Below are 21,692 nucleotides of genomic sequence, written 5' to 3'. Positions count from 1 at the left end.
ATTGAATCGTTTATTTTCGAAACATCGTAACTCCACTCTGGAAAAACACCCAAAAACAATCTTCCCCCTGTAGTTTATCCCACAGGATACCGATCCTGGCTTGTGGGGCCATTTTCGAAAGCTCTTGGTGAGAGCTTTCAGAAAAAAGATATAACACCGCCCTCCCTCTCCTTCTGTGGCTACACGCGGAGAAATGAGTCTTAATCGAAAGTTACGGGCACTTTAAGAATGGACCACTCCCCATAGACTTAACATTGACACGGAATTTTCCAGGACGGGTTTTTCCCTTCCCTCAAAAACATTGTAGAAACGTCCAGAATCATCGTAGGAGGCTGTTTTTTCTTCAAAATGAAGCCCAGGTCCTCAGCTTTCCAAACGAGGCGCCGCACGACCCTATAGCTCCATTCAATCAAAAGTTACGGGCGTTTTAAGAACGGACCAATCCCCATAGACTTAACATTGATTCAAACGCCAATGATTTTTTCTCGAATGGCGGGTGATTTGAAAAGCCATCGCGAGGCGCGCATTGGGGGAACCGAAAGGCATGGACACCCGACCGACTTTCACAGCGGAGATGCTTGATGCTCGGGGATCACATTCCTGCTGGCCAAGACGGCTGTGCCCCCGGCACTCCCTACGACATCTTTATATGGAGAGAGAGGGGTGTCCATCAAAAAACAAAAACTTGCGGACATTCAGAGCCTCCGCAAGTTCATCCCAGAGCCATACCAGGAGTTCTACGATGAACTCGCATCCAGAGCCGATCTGGACTTGGGTGATGATTCGGAGTATGATTCCGAGGGCTAAATGAATAAACTTCAGTTTTCCTCATTGATTGGTGCGTTCTTTCTCTCATTCAATCCGTTCTCATCTTCAGTATATTCTCCTACAGCATGATGGGAGAGAAGTCATTTTGCAGATCGGAGGTCAATGTTAAGTCTATGGGGATTGGTCCATTCTTAAAACGCCCGTAACTTTTGATTGAATGGAGCTATAGGGTCGTGCGGCGCCTCGTTGGAAAGCTGAGGACCTGGGCTACATTTTGAAAAAAAAACAGCCTCCTACGATGATCCTGGACGTTTTTACGGCGAGATAAAGATTCCTGAGTTTTGAAAAAAAGTTTATTTTCAAAACATCGTAACTCCAAAGACTCATTTCTCCGCGTGTAGCCACAGAAGGAGAGGGAGGGCGGTGTTATATTTTTTTTCTGAAAGCTCTCACCAAGAGCTTTCGAAAATGGCCCCACAAGCCAGGATCGGTATCCTGTGGGATAAACTACAGGGGGAAGATTGTTTTTGGGTGTTTTTCCAGAGTGGAGTTACGATGTTTCGAAAATAAACGATTCAATTAAAAACTGCGGAACAGTCGGCGGAAGTGTACATTCGAGCGAGACACGGATGCGCCCGGTCTGAAGGGACAGAGATGACGGAGACAATGTCGTTTGATTTAATGATATTCATGACTCGCGAGTCGCTTCTCGCGAAACGCCAGTAATTTTTTTCTGCTGCGGGTTCGAATCTCTCATGGTGCGGAAAAAAGTGGAAAGTGCGAAGACTGTCACCGACGGCCGTGGTACTCACATGCAGTTCCGTGCTGCAATGTCTTTATGGAGAAAGAAGCGGCGGTGCAGAAAAGCCAGTCCCTCGGCGATTTGCACCGCCATATCAATGTGATTCTGAGTGGTAAGACACCGTGCTTGTTCCGAGCGGCTGCGTTCGCTACCACCGTCGAGCGTCTGCTTCGCGAACTTGTTGCAGGCCCGCAAGAAAGTGATCAAATGGATCTTGTTAGGATAAGAGAATATCAGGATCGGTTGGCCGTTGGCGGCGTCCAGACAGGTCCCGAGGAGGCTGAGCACGTTAGCGTGGTCCATACCGATCATCGTCATGCCTTCCTGCATGAACACCTCCTTCTGATCCTTGGTGGCGAGATCAGTGATCGTTTTTATGAGAACCTGCTGGGATCCGGAGTCCGGCAGCAGCCCGTTGTTCAACTGTCCCTGGTACATTCGGCCGTAGGTTCCTTCTGCCAAGAGTTTCACTATGTTCAAACGGTGCGAGGAAACCGCCAATTCTACGAGCTGTTCGGATAGGACCGAGTTTCCGCTGTTCGAGTAAGTGTCGTAGATGGTACTGTATTGCCCGGTGGAGTAGTTTACGACGAGCGATCGATGGGTTCCGTGGGGCGCTGGCGAGGGAGTTAATGGAGGCGGACTGGCTTTCCGGAACGGGGAGTACGAAGCTATCGTCGACGCAACCGGACTTCCAGGAACTCGGATCAATTTTTGCGCCATCGAGGGAGTCAGCGAGAGATCGATATTGGATGAGAGATTGCCGTAGATCCGACTGCTCTGAGGGGTTTTGAGCTGCAGCGTAGAACTAGCCGTGATCCATTCCTGGAGGTATTTATCAGCGGCCGCCTGTATTATCACGTTGCCCTGCTGTTGTGTAAGAGTCTGTAGGGTCTTGGTCCTGATATAACATACTGCCGTGGCAAGCATGACTGCCATGGCGAGCATGACCGTCGCACCGGCGACGGCGTAGAGGACCATGGGATCGTCACCATCGGGTTCCGACGACGTCGACGCATCTGGGGAACGAAAATCGTTCGTCGTGAGCTCCTGGCCCTTCAATGATAATAAGTAATCTGCCTGAACCGTTTCATGAGCGAAGATCAGCTTCTGGCTCGAGTCGTACTCCCAAGGTCGATTTTCGGAGGCTCGGCTCGGAGTTCAGCTCCCAATACAACAAGGGTGCAAACCCGCCGGAAAATCGACATCTCGTATAGCCGAGCTTCCCGTTTCCGTATTGGGAAAAAGAGAAAAGTTTCAAAAGTTTTACCCATGACCATCGGAGATCCTGTAGATCCTCCATTTTCGGGAACAAGGCTCTCTTCGTCCTCATACTCCTCTTCATCTTCATTGGCGACAGGCGCAAGTCGCGTTGCCGCATCGCTCCTTTCATCTGCACAGCGGAGAGGAGGAAATTCGTAATGACAGCTCCCAGAGTGGATCAGTTTTTTTCCTCTGTTGCTTCTTTCTCGGATTCTTCCGCAACTAGAGTCCATCAAGCATGCTTTTCATACATGCCTCGAAAGCAGACTTTTTTCCTCAGAAGCTTAATGTTGGTTGGGGCCTTATCGCCGGCACTGCTGATGTTCACATTGATCGACAGCCGAACTTCCGCGTTATTGACTCCAGTGCACCACAATTGAACCGTGAACGACGACGGCGCAGCGCTGGGCATCACACCTGGTCAAGAATCCGGTCGTTTCTCTCCACGAAATCGCCGAGTGAATGAAAATGAGCGTGTTCAGCGGCGGCGCCGACTCGAGAGGTCGATCGCGAAATAATTCTTACCGGTGAGCGGGATGTCCAATGTTGGCAGCGCCATAGCGGCAGCGTTATCGGTTGTAGTATCAATTTTATACGAGAGCGGCTGTTGTGGTCGAAGGTTCTGCCACGTGAACTCCATCTGTGACATGTTGCCCGGCACCGGCACCGGGAACTTGAGCGCATAATCGTTCATGGTACCGTCTCTGACATAGTACAGGGCAACGTCAATACCTGGAAGGGGAATTCCGAAAGAATTTAGGGAACATCGAATATTCGATGAAGAGAGGACCGAGCAGCCAATTGAGCGACGAGAGCAGCTTCATTGATGCAGTTTCGGTTTTCTCGCATACTTCTCGCGGGAAGCAATCACGCCAGTGCGATTCGTAGCTTAGAGCCGAACGTGTTCCATTACTTGACGCTGCCACGCTGCCCCTACATTTACGTGCCGTTGATGATGACGTAGGCGGGGCTATTTGTTGGCTTATTCGCCCCTCGGGGGACCGGTAGGTGGCTGGCGGGCGGGTGGGATGGGTAGGTGGGGTAAGTTAATGAGTTCGACCTGTCACCTCAACCTGCCAACAACCTGTGGTTACGCAACTGAGCGTTCAGTGCTTTTCTATTCTAATGACCGAGTGCTGCCGTGGAGTGGAGACGGACTCGGTGATGAAACCGCAGACCAGCTTTCTGCTATTAAGATGACTTTCATTACTAGGCGAGACCTCCGCAGGCAATCCATTGCTCGCTGCACGCTTGGAAGTCCTGTTCCCTGACCGGGTGGACCGATACACGGCAAACGAAAAAGTATTCTCGAACTGTTTTTCCTCCGAGAATCTCGCATTCCTTCCAACCGATATTCTCCTCTCATTCCGGGACGCGTCCTTTGGCCACCCGAGTTGGCCTGGGAATGGAAAAGGCAAGTTGACAAAAGACGTTGACAACATCTTGATGTCACCGAGTCGTCTCGTTCCTTATCTCTCGCATCTCCTCTCATGGTCTGTCAGTTTCTCTGTGTCTGTTCGTTGAGTGGATGGGCAAACACGATTTGCTTGTTCGTGTCTCCCTCCGCCTAGCTCCACAATTCCCCCCGGGCCGTTTGATGGCAAAAGCGATGCCAACGGAATTGGTTTCAGTGAACATTGCTTCTCTGGAGCAAACATTGTGGATCGAAGAGCGCCGATCTCTCGAGCGCTATGATTGGCGAAATGCCTTTCGAGCACCCCCGACGTCATTGATCTTCCGGGTCGCACGCGTTCTCTCCTCGATTGCGCGACCGATCGCTCCGATTTTACTTGACCGAGCCATTCTGCGATCGCATGTCAGGCGTATTTCCCGAATTCGGTCTTCTCCGCCTCCGATTGTTTTTGTCCCTTCGGAATGGATGTACGACCCACCGACAGAGAATCCAGAGCCGCCTTGGAACTCCTTTTGCAAGGCTACGATTTTTTCCCCGTCGACGACGGGAAATCCCTGCAGAAATCTATCGGGGTATCCCCAGGAATCGGAACATCAATCCAATAGATCACATGATATCGAGGTCTCTCGAGAATTTCGGAGAGGACCCGTCGAATTATCGCCTTCCATTCGAGCCCTAATTCAGGGTTCCTCTATCGGCGTTCGAGAAAAAGGGTGTAAATATCATCTCGAGACCTCAATCGGAGGATGGATCTTCAACGACATGGAGGGTCGGATGAGCTCTCGCTGAAATTATCGGATTCCGAGCCTGCCACTGCAGCTCCGATCTCGATCGACTTTCGCCCGTTCGAGATTTTGTTTCCTTGACTCTCATGACCTTCGGCTGTGTTCAAAATTACCATCTCGCAGTCTGAGCCTTTGCGGACTGAGAAGGAAACTCAGAAAACGGATTCCGATCGACACCTCGATTCGTGACTCGTGAGGATCGTCGGACGTGCCCATCGATTTTCAGTCGCTCCCGATGAAGAATTCCGATAGGTCTGACTGAGGATTTCTCCTCGTCGGGCGGGTTGACGCTGGGATCAATCAAAGTGTTTCGATCGGAGTTGAAGAACGTCGACTCGTCCACAGATTTACGGCAGAGCGCATCCGCGGCATCCGAACAAAATGTTTTTTTTCCTCTTCTCCCTCGACGGCATGAATGGCGGGAAGAATTCCGATAACGAAGCTTTCGCTTCGAGCGTCAGTTCCCGAACTCCCATTGCAATCAGTTGTGGGGCTTTTTGCAGTGTAAGGGAAGTTTTGCGGTTTTTCTTAAAATGCCACCACCGATAGCGGGTGGGTGGGCGAGTTGTCCTCGTACATCGATATCACCCGCTGACTGGAGGACTACGTGAGCCGAATACACTCCCCGGAACGCCGGCACGCACCCTTATGGAACGGCTCCCTGACGCGGCGGCGGTGGCGGCAGCCGCTCACAAGCCTCTCAGCTCCCAGCAGCGGTTTTGAATGGAGAATAAGGGATTTTTGGAAATGATGCAATACGCAGAGGGCGTTGAAAGGCTTCGTGCGTCAAATTCAAGCCACGTCAGAGCGTTTTCCATCAACGAATGAAGTCTGTCGATCAAGACGCATAGGCTAAATGGATGGAGGAGATTACCTATTAGCTGCAGCAGGAGGGTTCGCGTCTCACTTCTCCGAGGGGCAAGACCTCCGGATAATTTTCGCGACTCGACGTCGGCGACGATTGTCATACGTGTGAGGAATTGAGCGAGATTCGACCCCGCGATGCTGATGGGTGGTGCGCGTCTGGAGATGGTTCCCGCGATCCTCAGCCAGTCGGATGCTCAGCTTTCGTTCGATGTGCTCCTTCTCGAGCTCGACACAGAGCATTCGGTATCTCTCGGATTCCGATTCCGGACGCCATGAGGTTCAGGTCTCCGCCGGAGTTCATCGATAGTTCCTTCCCACAGGTCTCGGCGTTCCACCGACCTCTCGGGATACGCGGACCCGAGGAAACGGGGCTGATCTAAGGATCGGTCCAGGTATAAAATTGTTCGATACATAATTCTTACGAATAGCTTCGGGTTTGATGAAGCTTGAATCTTCAGCGGGCTCCGTAAAAACTGGTAAGTGTGATCGTCAGAGCTTGTCAAGGACCCATCCATGGAGCCTGGGGCCCTTGACTCTCAGTCAGAGCGGGGGACGGCGGCGGTGGCGGGCTCGAGAGCTCGTCAAGCATTTCTTCCGAACCATTTAGTCCCTCCTCTGTGTACTCCCTGGCCGCAGTTACCATTACTGAACGAACACCCCAGCCGGCGTCCAAAGTCGCCTGAAGCCTCCCCTAAATAGCGGATACATTTTGTTTACAAGCTCCTCGCCATCCACTGCAGGCTATTTCGGTTTATTCTCTTTTCTCGCGAGGGAAACCCGCCCAAAACTTCTCTAAACCGAGGAGCACATAAGGATGGCATTGCACTCACTCTTGTTGTTATGGAGTTCTTGAAACACGTGAAATTTCCTCACAATTACCCCCCTTCACTCCTACGGGATTCGAGCGGAAGCAATGAGAGGTAGAGGGGAAGGATGTATCGTGAGGGCGAATTACCGGATTTAACTTTGAGTTTTCCGCATACACCAAGAACCAAAAATTTCACTCAAGCCGCTCCTGGATTGCCTCCAGCACCGAGCGCCCGAAATTTCCCCCACAGGTCGACGTCATGTAGGCAGGAGCTACCACGCAACCGGACTCGTGATGGTTTGAAATTAGGCGGAGCTTACATCATCAGTAAGACGAGTTGTTGTTCGGAGATCTCTTCCGTCTAAAGTCCAAATGGACGGTGCTCCGACTCACAGTCAGTCAGCTTTCCGACGCTGTGCGAGTCAATTTTCATAATGACACCCGGAAGGGCATTTCTATAGGCCGTTTTCCAGTTCAGGCTCGTTTACTCCCGCGGCCTCGCTGCTATGCGAATTCGGCTCGGAACTAGAGCGCTGCCAGCGGTTCTCGTTTTCGCCCCAACGTTACAGCACGAGCCGTCGGCGACGCGGCTCGCCTAAGTGTACCAAGTTGATGACCGGCGACGGTTCTACCGACCTGCCGGACCGAGGAGAGGTCATTTGAGTCTTGATGCCAAGTGCTGCGAAACGCTGCCATCTTGGACGTGAAATATGGGGGCTACACCGCGTGTCGACGAAACAGCCTCTCAGAGGATGCAACCGAGTTCGTCCCTCGGCCGTCCAGCGGGCGAGCCGGTCAGGCAACCGCCTGGAACAGCGAGAAGACGGCCTTGGACGCAAACCGACTCCGTGATGAGGCGCGAAGATGAAGAAATGTGAGAGGCGACCGCCGATTTATACGCCGCGTTATACGTCGACTGGCGGTCTGGATTTCAACTCCGGGTGTGAACATACTTTTCGTTTTGATATGTGTCAGAATCATGCGGCGACACTCGACGAGGCCTCTCCTTCACCAGCAGTACATTCGTCGCTGAGTGGCGTTGCGGTGGTTGTGCACTCAGTCAGTCAGTCAGTCGGGTCCTTCGACAATGCGTCGTTCGTAACGCGACGTTTGTGGAGAAAATGAGCTGTATCGTCGACTGCATCGGTACAATCACAGACGTCTGTTGAATCCCCTTCTCGGTGCTCTCCTCGCAGCGAAGATCGGGAAGCGCATCGATGACGCGAAGACTTGCGGGAGAATTATTGCTCGCACACATTGTGGGCAAGGCCGGCACGACGCATCGGCGCATCCTCACCGTACTCTGTGTTGAGGAAAGTGTCTCTCATTCGGCCGGAGCAATCGTCATAGCTGCTCACCGAGCCGCATCACCGCCACCGAGGAGGCGGCAACCGGCAAGGCTCGCCCGAGCCAAGTTAATACGTCCATCAATCTCTCGAGCGAACTTATACAACGCCCGTATCCTCGCTGAAGCCCCACTGGAGAGATAATCTGCGATTATCGATACCCGACCACGCCGACGACGCGAATCGAGGCTGTGGCGATAATGCAGAAATTACAGCTAGACACATTTCTGACTGAGAGCATTACAGCATCCATATCGATGAGTATTCTCGAATTCCACTCTTATGGGGATGAGGAACCCGTGGCCTTCGATCATTTTCACCGGCCCACTCAATGAGAGCTGCACGAGCCCCGCGACACTCGTCCAACGATAATTATCGGCGATTCAAGACTCCTCAACCTGTTTGGGCAGCTCGGGATACGAACGAACACTAGCGGCCGGATGAAAAGAAATACACGGGCCATTAGAACACTTTCCCGCGTTTGTCAGATGTCCGATTTCCCCGGGTACATTCAAAAGGAAATGACTTCGGCTCTGCGCTCGCGTTTCGAGCTACAATCTTCGTCCCGATTCAATTTGATTTTTCGCTTTTTGTTCACAGGGAAAAACCATTCGTAGCTTCGGACAACGTTCTCTCCGCCGGTGCGCTCCCGAATAGTGATGAAGTCCCCGGTTCTGTGCTGAAACTTTTGCGCTCGGAGCTCGTTCGACCGAGTTCCAGACTGACATACTTTGCCCGGGGACAACTAGATAATAAGTGGCCTAATGAACGCTCGCACGACACTTTCGATGCCACGCTCGCCGAATCAAACCGCAGATATCTCAATATCTGAAGCGGTTTCGCTCCGAGGGATGACTGCAACAGATTGCAATATCATCGACGAAAACACAATAGCAGTCTCTGCCATGGCGCTGAAAGACAGCACTCAAGCATCCTCGTTTCGTGGCTATCCCTGAAATGTTTCACTCTCGGCACTCTCGTTGACTTGCAGTGCAGGCGCAGGAAAGGACTCTCGTTTCGGCCAAACTGGCGAAGCATCCATTCTGCCGGTCCCGGTTACGCTCGGCGGCGGAAGCGGATCTGAAATCTGATCTCAAGCGAAGCGTTTGCGGAGCGTGATTAACGGAAGTTGACGTTGGTCGGCCATCCTCAGTGTCTGGTTGCAAGGTGGACATTTGGGAGAGCCGCTCAAGCTGTCATGTGTCCATCAAGTCAGAATTTCAGCGTATCCCGTTATACGAAGGAGCGCCGGTTATGGAAGAAAATGACACGGTCTGCACGGCAGTCTGAGGCCGTAAAGTTCGTTCCCTCGGTTGTGCCGACAGTCATCATCGCGCTCTGCTCCAATCAGGAATACCGTCAGAGAATTCTATGTGTTGAGGGAGCTTCCTCGGTCTCGATTCTCACAGCGTCCGGTGGTTCTTTCTTCCATTCATTCATTCGGGTGGCCGGTCGGTCGGTCGTCGGGAGGTCGCAATGCAAAGCAATATCCTGAATTCTTGTCTCGCTCCTAAATCGAAGCGCTCCTGTCGACACCTCCTTCCGCCTTTTCTCTTTTTCATCTTCCTCTCCCCCGGCGGAACTGGCAACAGAATCAACTCTGACGCGCAAGCCGTTGCCGCTACCTTTTGAAACGGTTCTGCCTCGAATTCCTGTTTTTTTGTCCCCATCAGACGCCGCGCCGCCGCCCTCAAGGCATTTATGCTTTGATCTGGGATGTAGTTACGAAGCTCCGCTCGGATAGTTTGATGATCACTGCTGAGAACCCTAGACTCGAAGAGTTCATCATCGTCTCTTTGATGAGACAAAAGGATATGCTATACCATCGATCAAGGGATTTACCTCCACGAAATTGAAGAAACGCGAGCAGTCAAGACGAACGAGAAATCCTTGCTCATTTTTCCGTGGGGCGAGTTAGAGCCACGACAGAGGGGAACTCGGATTCGATCAAGCAGCGACGCGGAATTCTTTGAACCCAGACCGAGTACGAACGACCGAGCCACCCCAGCAGGAAGAGTAAATCATTCGTGAAAATCTTGGCTTCCTCGCAGATGAGTCATTCCTCCGAAGCGAAGAGGAGGTAAGCCTCGCGGCAGAGTGCTTTCGAAGGACGGCCCCATTACTTTCTCGTGCCACGGGGTCAGCGATCAGTGAAGGTGAGGTGGCAATTTGACAAGCTGCCGCGGACTTCAAGGCTGTGCGGTTCGGCTCTGGTTCGCCGTTATCCGTTCGTCCCGAAAGCAACGGGATTGATATCGGCAGACAGCATAGATGCAGATGAGTTAAGCTTCGAAGCATGGAATATACGGGCCGCAATCATGAGACAGCTGCTCGGAGAATATTCATTCCGATTCAACGTTATCAGCATGACCATTCCTTCGCTTTCCCCACGAGCGCATGTGTCGAGGGGTTCGCGCATCGGAGCGATTCCTCTGGGGCCACATGCTCGACTGGAATATCAGCTATGGGAACTTCGACCCGGAAACTTCGGACGAACACTGATTCAATGCATGTATTGAACAACGAAATCAGACCAAAGTGTTCGAGCTGCGACGCTTTTCGGGAACGCGATGGGATCTCTCTGAAATCCGTGGTGCAAATCGTAGACAGCATTGCGATTTTTTTTGTTGCCACTGTGCAGGGCAAACTGTTTGCTATGCAGTGGTTCCTGGTGTGAATTACGGCGCGCATCAAGTCTAGTGTTGCGCCATGTCGGTCGACCGGTAGGTTGCTCGCTTGCCAGCTCGTTCGCCAGTCAGTTCGCTTTTTCGTTGGCAGCTGCAACGGCTGGGTGGGCAGAGACTCAGGCGAGCGGCAGCAGCTACTTTGGAGCCGCAAGCCGCAACCCACACGCATTCCCACCCGTATCCGGTGCTTCCCCGCCGACATTTCGCTTTGCGTCGTGTTTGCATTCCTCGATGTATTTTTGGGTCTTGGACTCGCTGTTGCCTCGGTCCGACTCCCACCGCTGCTCCGAGTTCCCCGAGAACGCTCCGCTGTCGTCATGTTGGTCCGAAGGACAAACCGCCAGACTGTCATCTGGTACCGAGAATCGCGGATACTTGGCGTACCTGCGTACTTTACCGCGAATAACTCTCGCTCTGAAGCCGAGTCGGGTCGTTTCGGTTCTTCTGCTCGCGAGCTCGCAATTCCTCCAACTCTCTCGAAACGCATTCCCGGCTGCGGAATCAAGTCGTCTCGCAATTAGCGCTAGAAACTTCTCGAGAAGTCGCAGAGAGCGGAGCAAACTAACAACTTCAATGCACACATCTTGCAGTACTGCGAAGCGCTAGATGCATGATGCGTTTGTCCTCCGTCGGAACTGCGGACTCTTCCGGCGAAATTCCGCACCGGAACTGCTGCGGAACATAAACTCTCATTCCGAAAGCGAAAGTAAGCCGCGCCGGCGCCGTGGACGCTCTCGTACTTGATACGAGCTTCATTTTTACTCGAGCGCTTATCTGAGGCTGCTCCGCAGGATATTTAAACGATAAGAATAGAGGCAAGCACCACGCCCTGATCTAATTAAGCTCAATGCAAGATAAATGGCGAAAAAATTACATACATATCTACGAGGTGTATGCCGTCATGTTCCTGGGCGAAGTGTATTTATGGAGACTTTGCCGGGGTGCCAGGGAGCCCAGTCACTAGATGACTGTCTACTTTCTCGCCTCATAGATGATGATAAATACAACAGGGATACGATCGAAGCTCTCAGTGTTCGGTGAGAAGGTTTCGAACAACTTCGATAAGCCTTGAGCTCTATCGATCTTCATCAGCGGAAGCCGTTATAGCCGTGAAAACCGATTTGGCGGGGTACAATGTCTGAGCTGCGTACGCATTCTGCGTTCGGTGATTCGGACAAGATCTCCATAGGATTTCAGGCTCTCCCGCTGGAATCCTTTGGCGGATGATTTTGTAGAACTTATCCGCTCTCCGGAATGAGGAGCGTTCAACGATTGAGATAACTTCGAATAAGCCCGGAACATGCGTTCCGATTCAGGGACAAGAGGGTACCCGATCAGGTTTCATTGAGAATTCGCGGGAGGTTTGCAAAGCATCCCGTAAACGCGGTCCGAATCCGGCCGCGGGTGGAATATGCAGTTGCTGGCCTCAATTCACAGCCGAACAGCTGCTCCTTCCGATTGATTTAGTTTTTCTTAAATCAGAACAGATCCCTAGCGACACGATTGCGTCGGGCCGCGTGAAGCCTGCGGCGTTTCGTCCGGAGGAATCTCATGAACTCGATCCGGTCGGATACAACAAACGTTCCGGCTTGTCCTGACCTGGAGAATTTGAGGCATTTCTCAATTTTTTGCAGCTACCAAGCGCTTCCCGGCGACGGAGCGAATCATGCCCGGGGCTCTGCAGCTGGAGACGCCGTCGTCGAGCAGTATCGGAAAAACGCGGGGAAAAACTTGGATTCGAGAACGGCAACTTTTTCAGCCAAGCGTTGAGACAGCAATGCCGCCAAGAATAAGCGCAGCGGCTCCGATGACTTCCCGGGGCGAGGTCCGAAATGAGGAAGGAACTTCAGGCAGAAAAACTCCTCAGCATTCAGCGCTCGTGAGTCGAAGCGGCAAACGAAGTAGGATTGTAATAATTGTGCACAATCAAGAGACAGAGCCTCGAGGCACTCCGAGATGAAGTCACAAACCATTCCGCCTAATTACTACGGCCGGTCTCGATATGACATCCCAAGCATTAAGAAAATGTACGGCTTCGAAAACGTAAGGCGCGCAATAGTCACGAATTCCGAATTCGGTCGATGGTCTTCCGGGACGTGTCTCGGTTCTTGCCAATTTGGCGCGAGCAAACGGAGTCCCACGTCGCTGCTAATTGAGGGAGCGGAGGATGAAACTGCAAGAGTCGCGAAATTGAAACGGTTTCGGTCGGATTCACACGGAGCATCGTATATTCGATGTTTATGCGCCTTACACTCGGACTTCTGTGCTCCGTTGCTGCAGCTACATTTCGCGAGAACGAAGCGGGAGATGCCGGTAGCGGCTGAGAGAGGGGGAACAATCGCAGTCTTAGTCATAAGCCGTGGCAGGACCAGCGAGTGATCGCGTTCTAATGAGCTTTCTCGGCTGGTGAGTTTCCGGACGCGAATTTATTAAAACCTCGTGAAGTCTTCGCCGTGGCTCAAATCGTGATTGATGGAATTCTCTTGTGTTTGCAGCGGGGGGCGGACCCTGGGCAGAGAGGGAAGAGGGCTGCAGAGAGCGGAAACCGGGGGCTTCGTGGGGTGCTCAACTGTGAGTCATCTCGGCTCTGTTCACCTTTACTTCACGAAAATTGACCCCTCCGCCTCGACGCAGTTGGATTGAGTCGCTTGGCTCTTTGACAAATTCCCCTCTACGGATTATGCGCTCCTCTGAATAATTCGCCGCAGGTCGAATGCTCTTCGCAGGCGCCATCCGCTTTGAGGGGAGGCGGCGGCATCGGCTCCCCGCTAATCCTTCGCATGCTTAGTCCATTTTTCCGAGTGCTTTGAGCTTGAACGATCGCTGATTCGCGATGGAAACGCAGGAGCAACCCCGAAATCTGGGGTTCCACGGCAGCGGTAAACAGAGAGTCGACAATATCAGGATCCCATTGCGTCGGGAGCAGGTAGCGCCGAAATCGCGAGGATCTCAATTTTTCGTTTGGAGAATCCCGAGCTCCCATGGATCTGACGAACATCTCACTCAATCGATCGGGCCGGCCGGGCTCCGCTCCAGAGTACTCTCTCACTCAGTATCGATGGGGAGATCAAGAGAATCACTTGAAGCGAATCGACAATGCCCAAGATTTAGAGCGATCCTCCAACGGATTTGTTAGGCTTATATTTTCCGTTTCCATCGTCCCGTTGCTTTCTTCCCGAAAGCAAGAAGATTTTCTTTTCATCGACTCACCAACTCCGTCGGATCTTAGAGGATCTTCGTAAAAATGCTTTCATCGGATCAACTGGACTCTTCTCTGGGGTCCCCAGGGATGCGGCTACGCGGAGCGAGTGAGCGAGGAATCGTAATCTGATATCCACGCAGAGAAGAACCTACGGGAACAGATTCAGCCACTTGAGCTCTTGGCCCCCGCCGGTCCCGCGAGCTTTCTCCAATATGTATTATGTAGCCGAATAATTCGTTTTGAAGAGCCGACCGCTTAGATATTTCAAATGGGATACCCGTGGCGTATTTTCTCATTCACTTATACTCGAGTGTATGCGCGGCGCTCGAGAGCTTCTTACATCGTCTCAGCTGCATTACTCTCCTCTGTCGGTATCCGTCCGAGGTTCCGCAATAAGTCCCCGGTCTGAAACCCCCTGTATTGCGCATGGAAGTTCTTCACAAATAGCGGAATCGATCCGGAAATACTGAGGCAAGAGTACGCTCGGGTTTCCTCAAGCGTCCGCGTGGGTATATTCGGAGCGAATCAAAGCGGAATAATTGAATCATGTATTTTCAAAGCCCTCGCGGAGAGCGTTCACAAATGACCCCACAAGCCTGGATCGGTATCTTCTAGTAGGGGAAACAACAGACAGGTTTCACTTCGTCGTCTTTTTTTCTGGAGTGGACTTAGGATGTTTTGAAAATACATGATTCAATTACAATCGAAGAATGTATCTAAAGGAGCACAGAACAGGCGATGGCAAAACGGCTCCCCGCGAGGAATTCAGCGCACGTTGGTCGGTAATATTCTGAAACCTGAACTCTTTTCCTTGGCTCTTGCAACCCAGAAGCGACTGGCTTGGGATCCGAGCAGATTTGTACGCCGTGGTGCTCCAGGTGCTTCCACTGCGGTTCGATGCAAATCTCACGGAGCCGCATGCGAATCGGCCTTCGAAGGTGAATAATTCCTGGAAGCGTCGGCCGTTAAAATCACTGAGGAAGCGTAAGATGCTGACAATCATCTGGGCTCGCTGCTAGATGCACTCAAGGCAGCTCAGAGACTTTTCTTCGAGTGGGAGCGGAACCCCCGCGCCGCCATTAGGATAATATTCTTGGAGATTATGGAGAACCCGCGGCGTGCCTTCCCGGGACCTCTGGGTTCTTCCACGGATTCTCCTGAATTCGTGGAAGAAGCAAGAACCTTCAGGTCCACTTGCTCCCTCTCCTCAATCCGGAGCAAGCACTCCCAGATTTTCTCCTGTTGTTCGGAACTCGCTCTTCGTACGGAAACCACTGTCCGGGGAACCCGGGTCTCCCTGAGTGACGGGTGGCGACAACAGCGTGCAGGAAGGATCAAGAAATCGACGACGGAGTAACCGACGACGAATATCGCAGGAGACGTCCACGCGTTTCGCTCCTGGGGCAGCTGGAGGTCAACGCAAAGGAAAATTGGTTAGGCCGGGAAATTAGAGAAACAAGGAGAAAATATCCGGAATCGTACTCCGAGAGACTCGGAGGAGATCTCTCGACTGCGAATCGCTGTCGTCCGTCAGCCTTCGGGACCTTCGATAGCAAGATCGCGCCGTCCACCTTTGCTGTTTCACCGGGCTCTCTTCTTCGAGAAGTTCCTCGTCGTCGCACGGGGAAGATCCAAACCAGGATCGGGAACAGAGCTGAGGGGAGGAGGTGGGGAAATTGGAAAACGAGTAGAATCCCCCGCCCTCTGTAGGGGCGGCGCGAAGATTTGTACTACGTAAGTCTCGCTCCAGACGCGCGAGGTGAGTCGTGGCTGCTTTTTATGAAAGACGTGCGTTCGCCCAGCTGGTCGAGAGGACGAATATGCGGCACGCTCGCAGAAACCGGGTAAGACTCGAAAAGACATCGGCGAGGAAATAGACGATATTTGCAACTCAAAGGGTGGCCTCGCTTCCTAATGAAATCTTTTCAGAAACTCGCTCGAGAAAGAGTTCTCGTTGTCGACATCAACATAAGGACGACGGCGACGACGACTTGTCACAAATCCATCTAGTGAACTACGACGAGCGAGTGCTTTCGCTTTCCGCGGAACTTTGACCCGACTCGGGATTCTCGAATGTGGAGCGCGCCGAGTTCAGACTGAGATCACTTCCGAGCTTCAAAAGCTCAAGGGTTCATCCAAGCCTTTCAGCGTTCCGCTCGCTCAAGAGTAAGCGCATTTGAGAACTGTAAGCATCATTTTAATGTCACGTTCTGCTTGTATATCACTCGCAAGACTTATTCCCAGCTCTGGCTTGGCGATCGCTCGAGATGTGTGGCACGCAGAGCTCTCTGATGGGCCGACGACTGTGGGGCTTGGAAGTCGAATGTCGTTGCAGAGAGAGTCGATAGACGACTTGATTCCATTCGAGGTTAGTAACATGTTGTGCTCTTGTATCAGGGAGCAAGACGTCCAACTGGGAGCGAGCCGTCGTCGGCGGCGGCGACCGCTACTTTCTCCGCGTAAATGTGTGCGATCATTCACTGCTTTGTGAGCCCAAACGGCCGTGATCGAGCAAGTAGGACGGCCGATCGAGGAAGTGGAATAGCCGAAGCTCAATGCGCGATAGCAGAACTAAGGGTCACATTGGTTATCGATATCGACCCGGGGACAGAAGCGTCGCTAATGACGTCGTTTCGCTCGTCGGGGAACATAAGCAAATTATTCATGAGTTACTTATTAATCATTAAGGATATTCATATTTCGAACGGGCCACCGAACCCACAGATCTCCCGGGAGGAGATTCCCGAGGAATACAGAAATGGCGGGCTCCGACGCACGCGATCTTCGCTCACTACACTCATCCCGTGATGAGACTCCGAAAAGTTAGGAGGGAAACGCCAATGACTGCAAATACAAGGCCTGCATAGCGGGCCGACACCGAAGAGTGCGTAGATGATAAATAGGACGCCCGTATTTCAGATTCTGTTCCGCCCGACTTGTCCTCAATGTCCTGGAGTAAGGCTTCCTAAAAACGAAGGAACTTGAGAAAAAGTCCTTCTTCTAAAAATAATCCACACTCCACTGGCGGCGGTGGCAGCCGCGCCGGCGGAAACGGACTGGGCGAGCGGAACCGAAGAGGAAGCTGAGGCCATTCGAAGGAAGCACTGAGGCGTTCCGTCGGCAGCAGATTCGGCGCCGGCGATGCCCGTTGAAGTACTTCGGTCATGCAATGGAGTCGGATCCTTACACATTTCAACACTATCCGACGGTCCCCATTCATGGAGCTCGCGCTCCGTGTTGCCGTTATTATCTGTCTCGTTCCTCTGCGTTCATCTCATTCCACGGGAGAAGGCGTCGACTCGCTCCGGTGTAGCTCTGCTCGCTCCATTCACTACTCCTCTCAGCTTCGAACCCTAAGTTCATATTAGAAGAGCCGAGTCGCGCTTCGATCCCGCAGATCGTTCGACGAGAATTCGAAGTAAGTCGTCGATGATAATCAACGATTTCCGCGGCCGGACGGAGCTTTCCGTGCGGTTGCGCATGTCGCCGACTGTCGAGTTTTTGAGATCTCTTTCCGATTCCACCTTCGTTCGGAATCTGACCTTACGCAACCTGCGTAAACAAATAGGGGAAACCGGAACGAAGAAGGACAAAGGCCCCCGTCAAATCTCCGCGAGCTTCTGAGTCCCTGCTTCGCTCCGTCTTTGTCGCCGCGGCGCGCCGCCGTTAGAATGTCATCGTCCCGCCGGCTGTAGAACGCGTACCAGTACATTCAAGGCAAGCTGCGGGACGCTCGGGTGGAAATTCAAAAATTAATCCTCAATTTGAATCCCCAAGTGCTTGGCAAACTCTATTGGCTGCTTATCGTCCGGAACACAAGCGGGCGCCCATTCCCCAGAGAGAAGCGGCATGAAAATACTCCAATAGCAGGGAGAGAAGGAGATTAACGCTTCGCGGAGCAAGTTGTCTTGATCCGGCTGTGATTCGGCTCAACAGAAAGCGCGCCTCAGGGCAGAGTATGCATTTGGCAATACAACTCCGAGAAGCTTCCCGGATCGCTGCTCTCCATAATTCACGAAGTTTACATCGTTCGTTCAGCAAGACACCGAGCTCATAATATCGCAGAGGTCAACAACAGAAGCGTGCGGCGGCTCTCCGAATCGTTCTTCCTTTTCCCAGAAGAAGATCTGCCCAAGACGCAACCTCCTTCCGAGATGCAATTCTCCATCGCGGGAAAATCCCGCTCGCTCGGACGTCGAAGCCTCTAGACGGAAACATTCTCCAAAAGATGCAGGGGAGAAAATTCGGATTACGCTGGTCGTATATAATTACGAGCTCCCTCTTGTGGATACGCTGTTGTGTACAGGGAGTCCAGCGAGGTTCTTATCGAGGATTTTTGTGGAGTTAAAGCTTATGATTAAGAGCTGATGGGGAGTTTTTCGCAACAGCGACAGGGAGCTCAGACTCGCGAGTTTATACGCAGGAGACCGGTCGACAGGAAAGGCGAAATGAGGATACAAGAAACTGTCCGCATGCAGATATCCAAGGAAAAAATCAACATTATGAATTACATACTATACTACATATACATACTGTTACCCAATCCGACAAGTCACACCTTGGACTGATTCCAAAATTCCCCCCAGAGACCGGGAACGCACCAGAAAATTCCTGAGAGATTCTCCAATAATTCGGGTCCAAGTCCAGTCGGTGCGTAAGTTCACCTGTCCGAGGCAGCAGTCACAACGAATCACGTGACTCGCGGACACGTGCTGTAACTCCGCTGAATGGAGCTGATGAGCTCTATATCTCGATGGGGGATGATGATAAGCCCTCAAAAAAGCGGGGTCCGGAGGCGTTTTATCTATCTCAATAGTTTGCCCTATGGCTTTTGGAGAAATCTCCGTTCAGATCGCGAGCTCTTGGCCTGGGCTGATATGGCCAGGTGCGAGTGTTGAACTCAAAGAGCTGGCTCTCAACAGTTCCGTTGGTCCACAAACGAAAGAACCTACGGAATTGGAGCGACAGAGGCTGAGGAGATTTTGAATGAGGTGATTAGTTATGAGTCACTTCTCGAACTGCTCACCCGCATAAGCTTTGATTCGGGTGAGCGAGGGATTGTACGTGGAGGAAGCGGGGTCGCAATAGGAGATGGGCCGAATCGGAGAGAAATCGGGGTGCCAGCGAGCAGCAGACAATTTCCCGGGCCTTGTCGACGACAACGGAAAGCCTCACTCCGAGTTTTTGAAGGAGTCCGTCTGCATTATGCTGCTAATCTGCTTGCTATTCGAAATCTTCGCTCCATATGCAAATGAGTCGAACTCACTTAAGAGGCCGCACACGGTGGGCATGCGCGATCTCATTCAACAGATGGAAATTTCTTCCCTAAGTTGACCTCAATCGACTTCCGTCGGAATTGCGGGGTCTTTCTCTATCGCTTCGTCAGAGGAGAGGGGGACCTGTATGGTCGAATTTCTCTTTCGTCCTCATTATTTTCGGCGGGCGACCGAAAATTCCCATAGTCGAATCGCGTCGACTGGAAAACGCGTCGTGCGATTTTTCTTACCGAGAAGTCGCTTGGATTCCTCCTCTCTAAGATATAAGTTGAACAGGTGATGGGCGTTTTTCGCGCCTCTGTTATGCTCCTTGCGCACGCTTCCCTCGCAGAGATTCAATGAGGCCGACAAGCACAAGATGACACACTGTAGGAATCCCAGTCTGTACATTCGCTTCATTATGGAGCTCTGACGGGTGCAAGGCTTCCTCCAAAGTTTATCCCTCGAAGGAGCTCGCGGAAGCGAAAATCATTCGATTCATGCGGGTTTCCACACTGGAGCTGTCACGTGCGGAGGACACCGCTCTGAGGGATTTTTTTCTGTGTCAACACATCGCATTTCACATATTAACACTACTCCGAAAGAACATGCGTATCCTGAGTAGAGTAACTTGGTCACGACGCTAAGCACTCATGGCAACTCCGTCAGACTCGTCTATGCGGGCGAACAAGCGATCGGAGCGAGAATTCTGAGTTACTCCTGAGCTTCGTGAGGAGTTTTCCCTTGCCGTTGACTTCCCTCTCCTCAATGAAGGAGGGCAAGCGAGAAGCAACAGGTTTGCGATGGATGCACCTCGACTTCGACATGATCGATGTCTGAGTCCGTAGGAAAGAGGCTCTCGCAGAGAGAAACGTTCCCCGCCGAATCGCGGATTCCGCTTCTTTAGTGAACGAAGAATGAATCCTCGTGGAAGGCCCGGGATTCGCGATTGTCAATACGTATCACCTGATGCGCTAAGGAGAACCGGATGAACATATATGGACCGACGCAACTACGTAAAAGGACGAAACGCTGCTTACCTGAAATGCGCGCATCGGCTATCACGTCTTTCCGTGGGAAACACTCCACCAGTGTCGCCCTCTCGGAGATCTGTGATCAGAGAGCGGCAGGGTTTCGCATATGATTTGCATGCCTGAATGCAAATATACAGGGTCCAGCATCCAAAATCCGTAATCGGAATGTTATTGTGTTCATTCAGTACCGATGAGTTAATCGCTGAGATGTCCCCATACCGATATCATGAAATCATTCCGACGCCGCAAATCTGGGGACGGGAGAATCACGATAAGTGAATCGGGGAGAGATGACTTGGTGAACAGGTCGCACGGAGAACCCTCTCGAATCCCTGTTCTCGGTCGGGACCATTTTCTGTCCGCATCGAGACTCTGAGACGTCGGATTTCCATAAATAGGATGCGAGATCTTCCGTCCGCAAGAGTTTGAACACGACGCCTGGTCGACCTAGAGCGCTATGGGTCGATGGAAGAAGGAGCTCTTAGAGCAGACAGGCATTTACAACAAGAACACCGTTGAAGGAGGCCACTGGGGAGAGATAAACAGATAAACAGGACACCGGCTCAATTAGTTGGAGAGCTCAGTGCGGAAGAAGCCAAGCAAAGAGCCCCGAAGAGGTAATGGCGTACATCTGCTCCGCTCTGCGTCCGCCGGCCGGTCGGCCGCTGTACACACAAACAGTCTTGCACACAGCAGCTCCACTGGAACGGAGTAGTCTCGGAGAAGTTTCGCAACTGGACAGCTTGCGATCCAAAACTCCGGAGGAGTTCGCGAGACCTCGATGCAAGATCGCCGTCGTCTCGTGCGTTGACGAATCGATTACCGACTGCGGGATTAGGGTATGATTCTCTCGCGTTTGAATTATTCTTCAAATGGATGGTTCAAATTAAAAATGGAACCTGACTGAGACATATCCACGGAGAAGCCTCAAGAGCCCCGATCTCTGATCTTCTCCATCCTGACTTCCAAATCAAAATCGCGATCCCAAGCTCTCCCTCTGGATCCAATTCAATAGTCGGGGACAGGGAGTATAGGCGGCTTTGTGCCGTATGATCCATTTTGCTCTGCTTTCATTTCGGTTGTCAGTCAGGCCGGATCGACATCGCAGTAGACGACGGTGGATGCATTCGAGAAGCTGCCCCGAGCCTGCCGCCTCGAGCCCTAAGGGGCCGTCTGGATTGTGCAAAACAGCTACCTAATATCTGACTGTGAGTGAGAGAACGGGAGATGGCTGCAGAGAGCAATCTTGAAAACGAAGCACAGTCAGCGGGCAGGCGAGCGAAGGAACGAGCGAACGAGTCTGAGAGCGACGCACTTCCACCACCTGGCTCAGCATCGAGAAGCTGTGAAACGAGGCTCCAATTTTGGAAGAACTAGGAAGGAAAATGAAACGACCGGGCCGCCCGGCGATCCCCGATGCCAGCCCGGCTCCATGGAGTCGGATCCACAGATTCAGAGTGG

General features: G+C 52.2%; 1 protein-coding gene across 1 annotated transcript in view; it reads right to left on the bottom strand.

Annotated features, from left to right (window-relative positions):
• Positions 1-19,617, bottom strand: part of LOC100905148 (tyrosine-protein kinase RYK-like) — a 20,540-nt gene extending 923 nt beyond the window's left edge. The window contains exons 1-6 of the mRNA XM_029112330.1: positions 19,449-19,617; positions 3,359-3,565; positions 3,089-3,250; positions 2,841-2,963; positions 1,726-2,589; positions 1,581-1,695 (exon numbers count right to left, since the gene is read on the bottom strand). Coding sequence (XP_028968163.1) covers positions 1,581-1,695; positions 1,726-2,589; positions 2,841-2,963; positions 3,089-3,250; positions 3,359-3,565; positions 19,449-19,617 — 1,640 coding nt within the window. The remainder of the gene's footprint in view (positions 1-1,580; positions 1,696-1,725; positions 2,590-2,840; positions 2,964-3,088; positions 3,251-3,358; positions 3,566-19,448) is intronic.
• Positions 19,618-21,692: the final 2,075 nt, after the last annotated feature.

Source organism: Galendromus occidentalis, unplaced genomic scaffold (genome assembly GCF_000255335.2).
Source record: "Galendromus occidentalis unplaced genomic scaffold, Mocc_1.1 scf7180000077495, whole genome shotgun sequence".
NCBI lineage: Eukaryota > Metazoa > Arthropoda > Arachnida > Mesostigmata > Phytoseiidae > Galendromus > Galendromus occidentalis.
The sequence above is the reverse complement of the archived record's forward strand: the minus strand, read 5'-3'. Positions and strand labels throughout refer to the sequence as shown.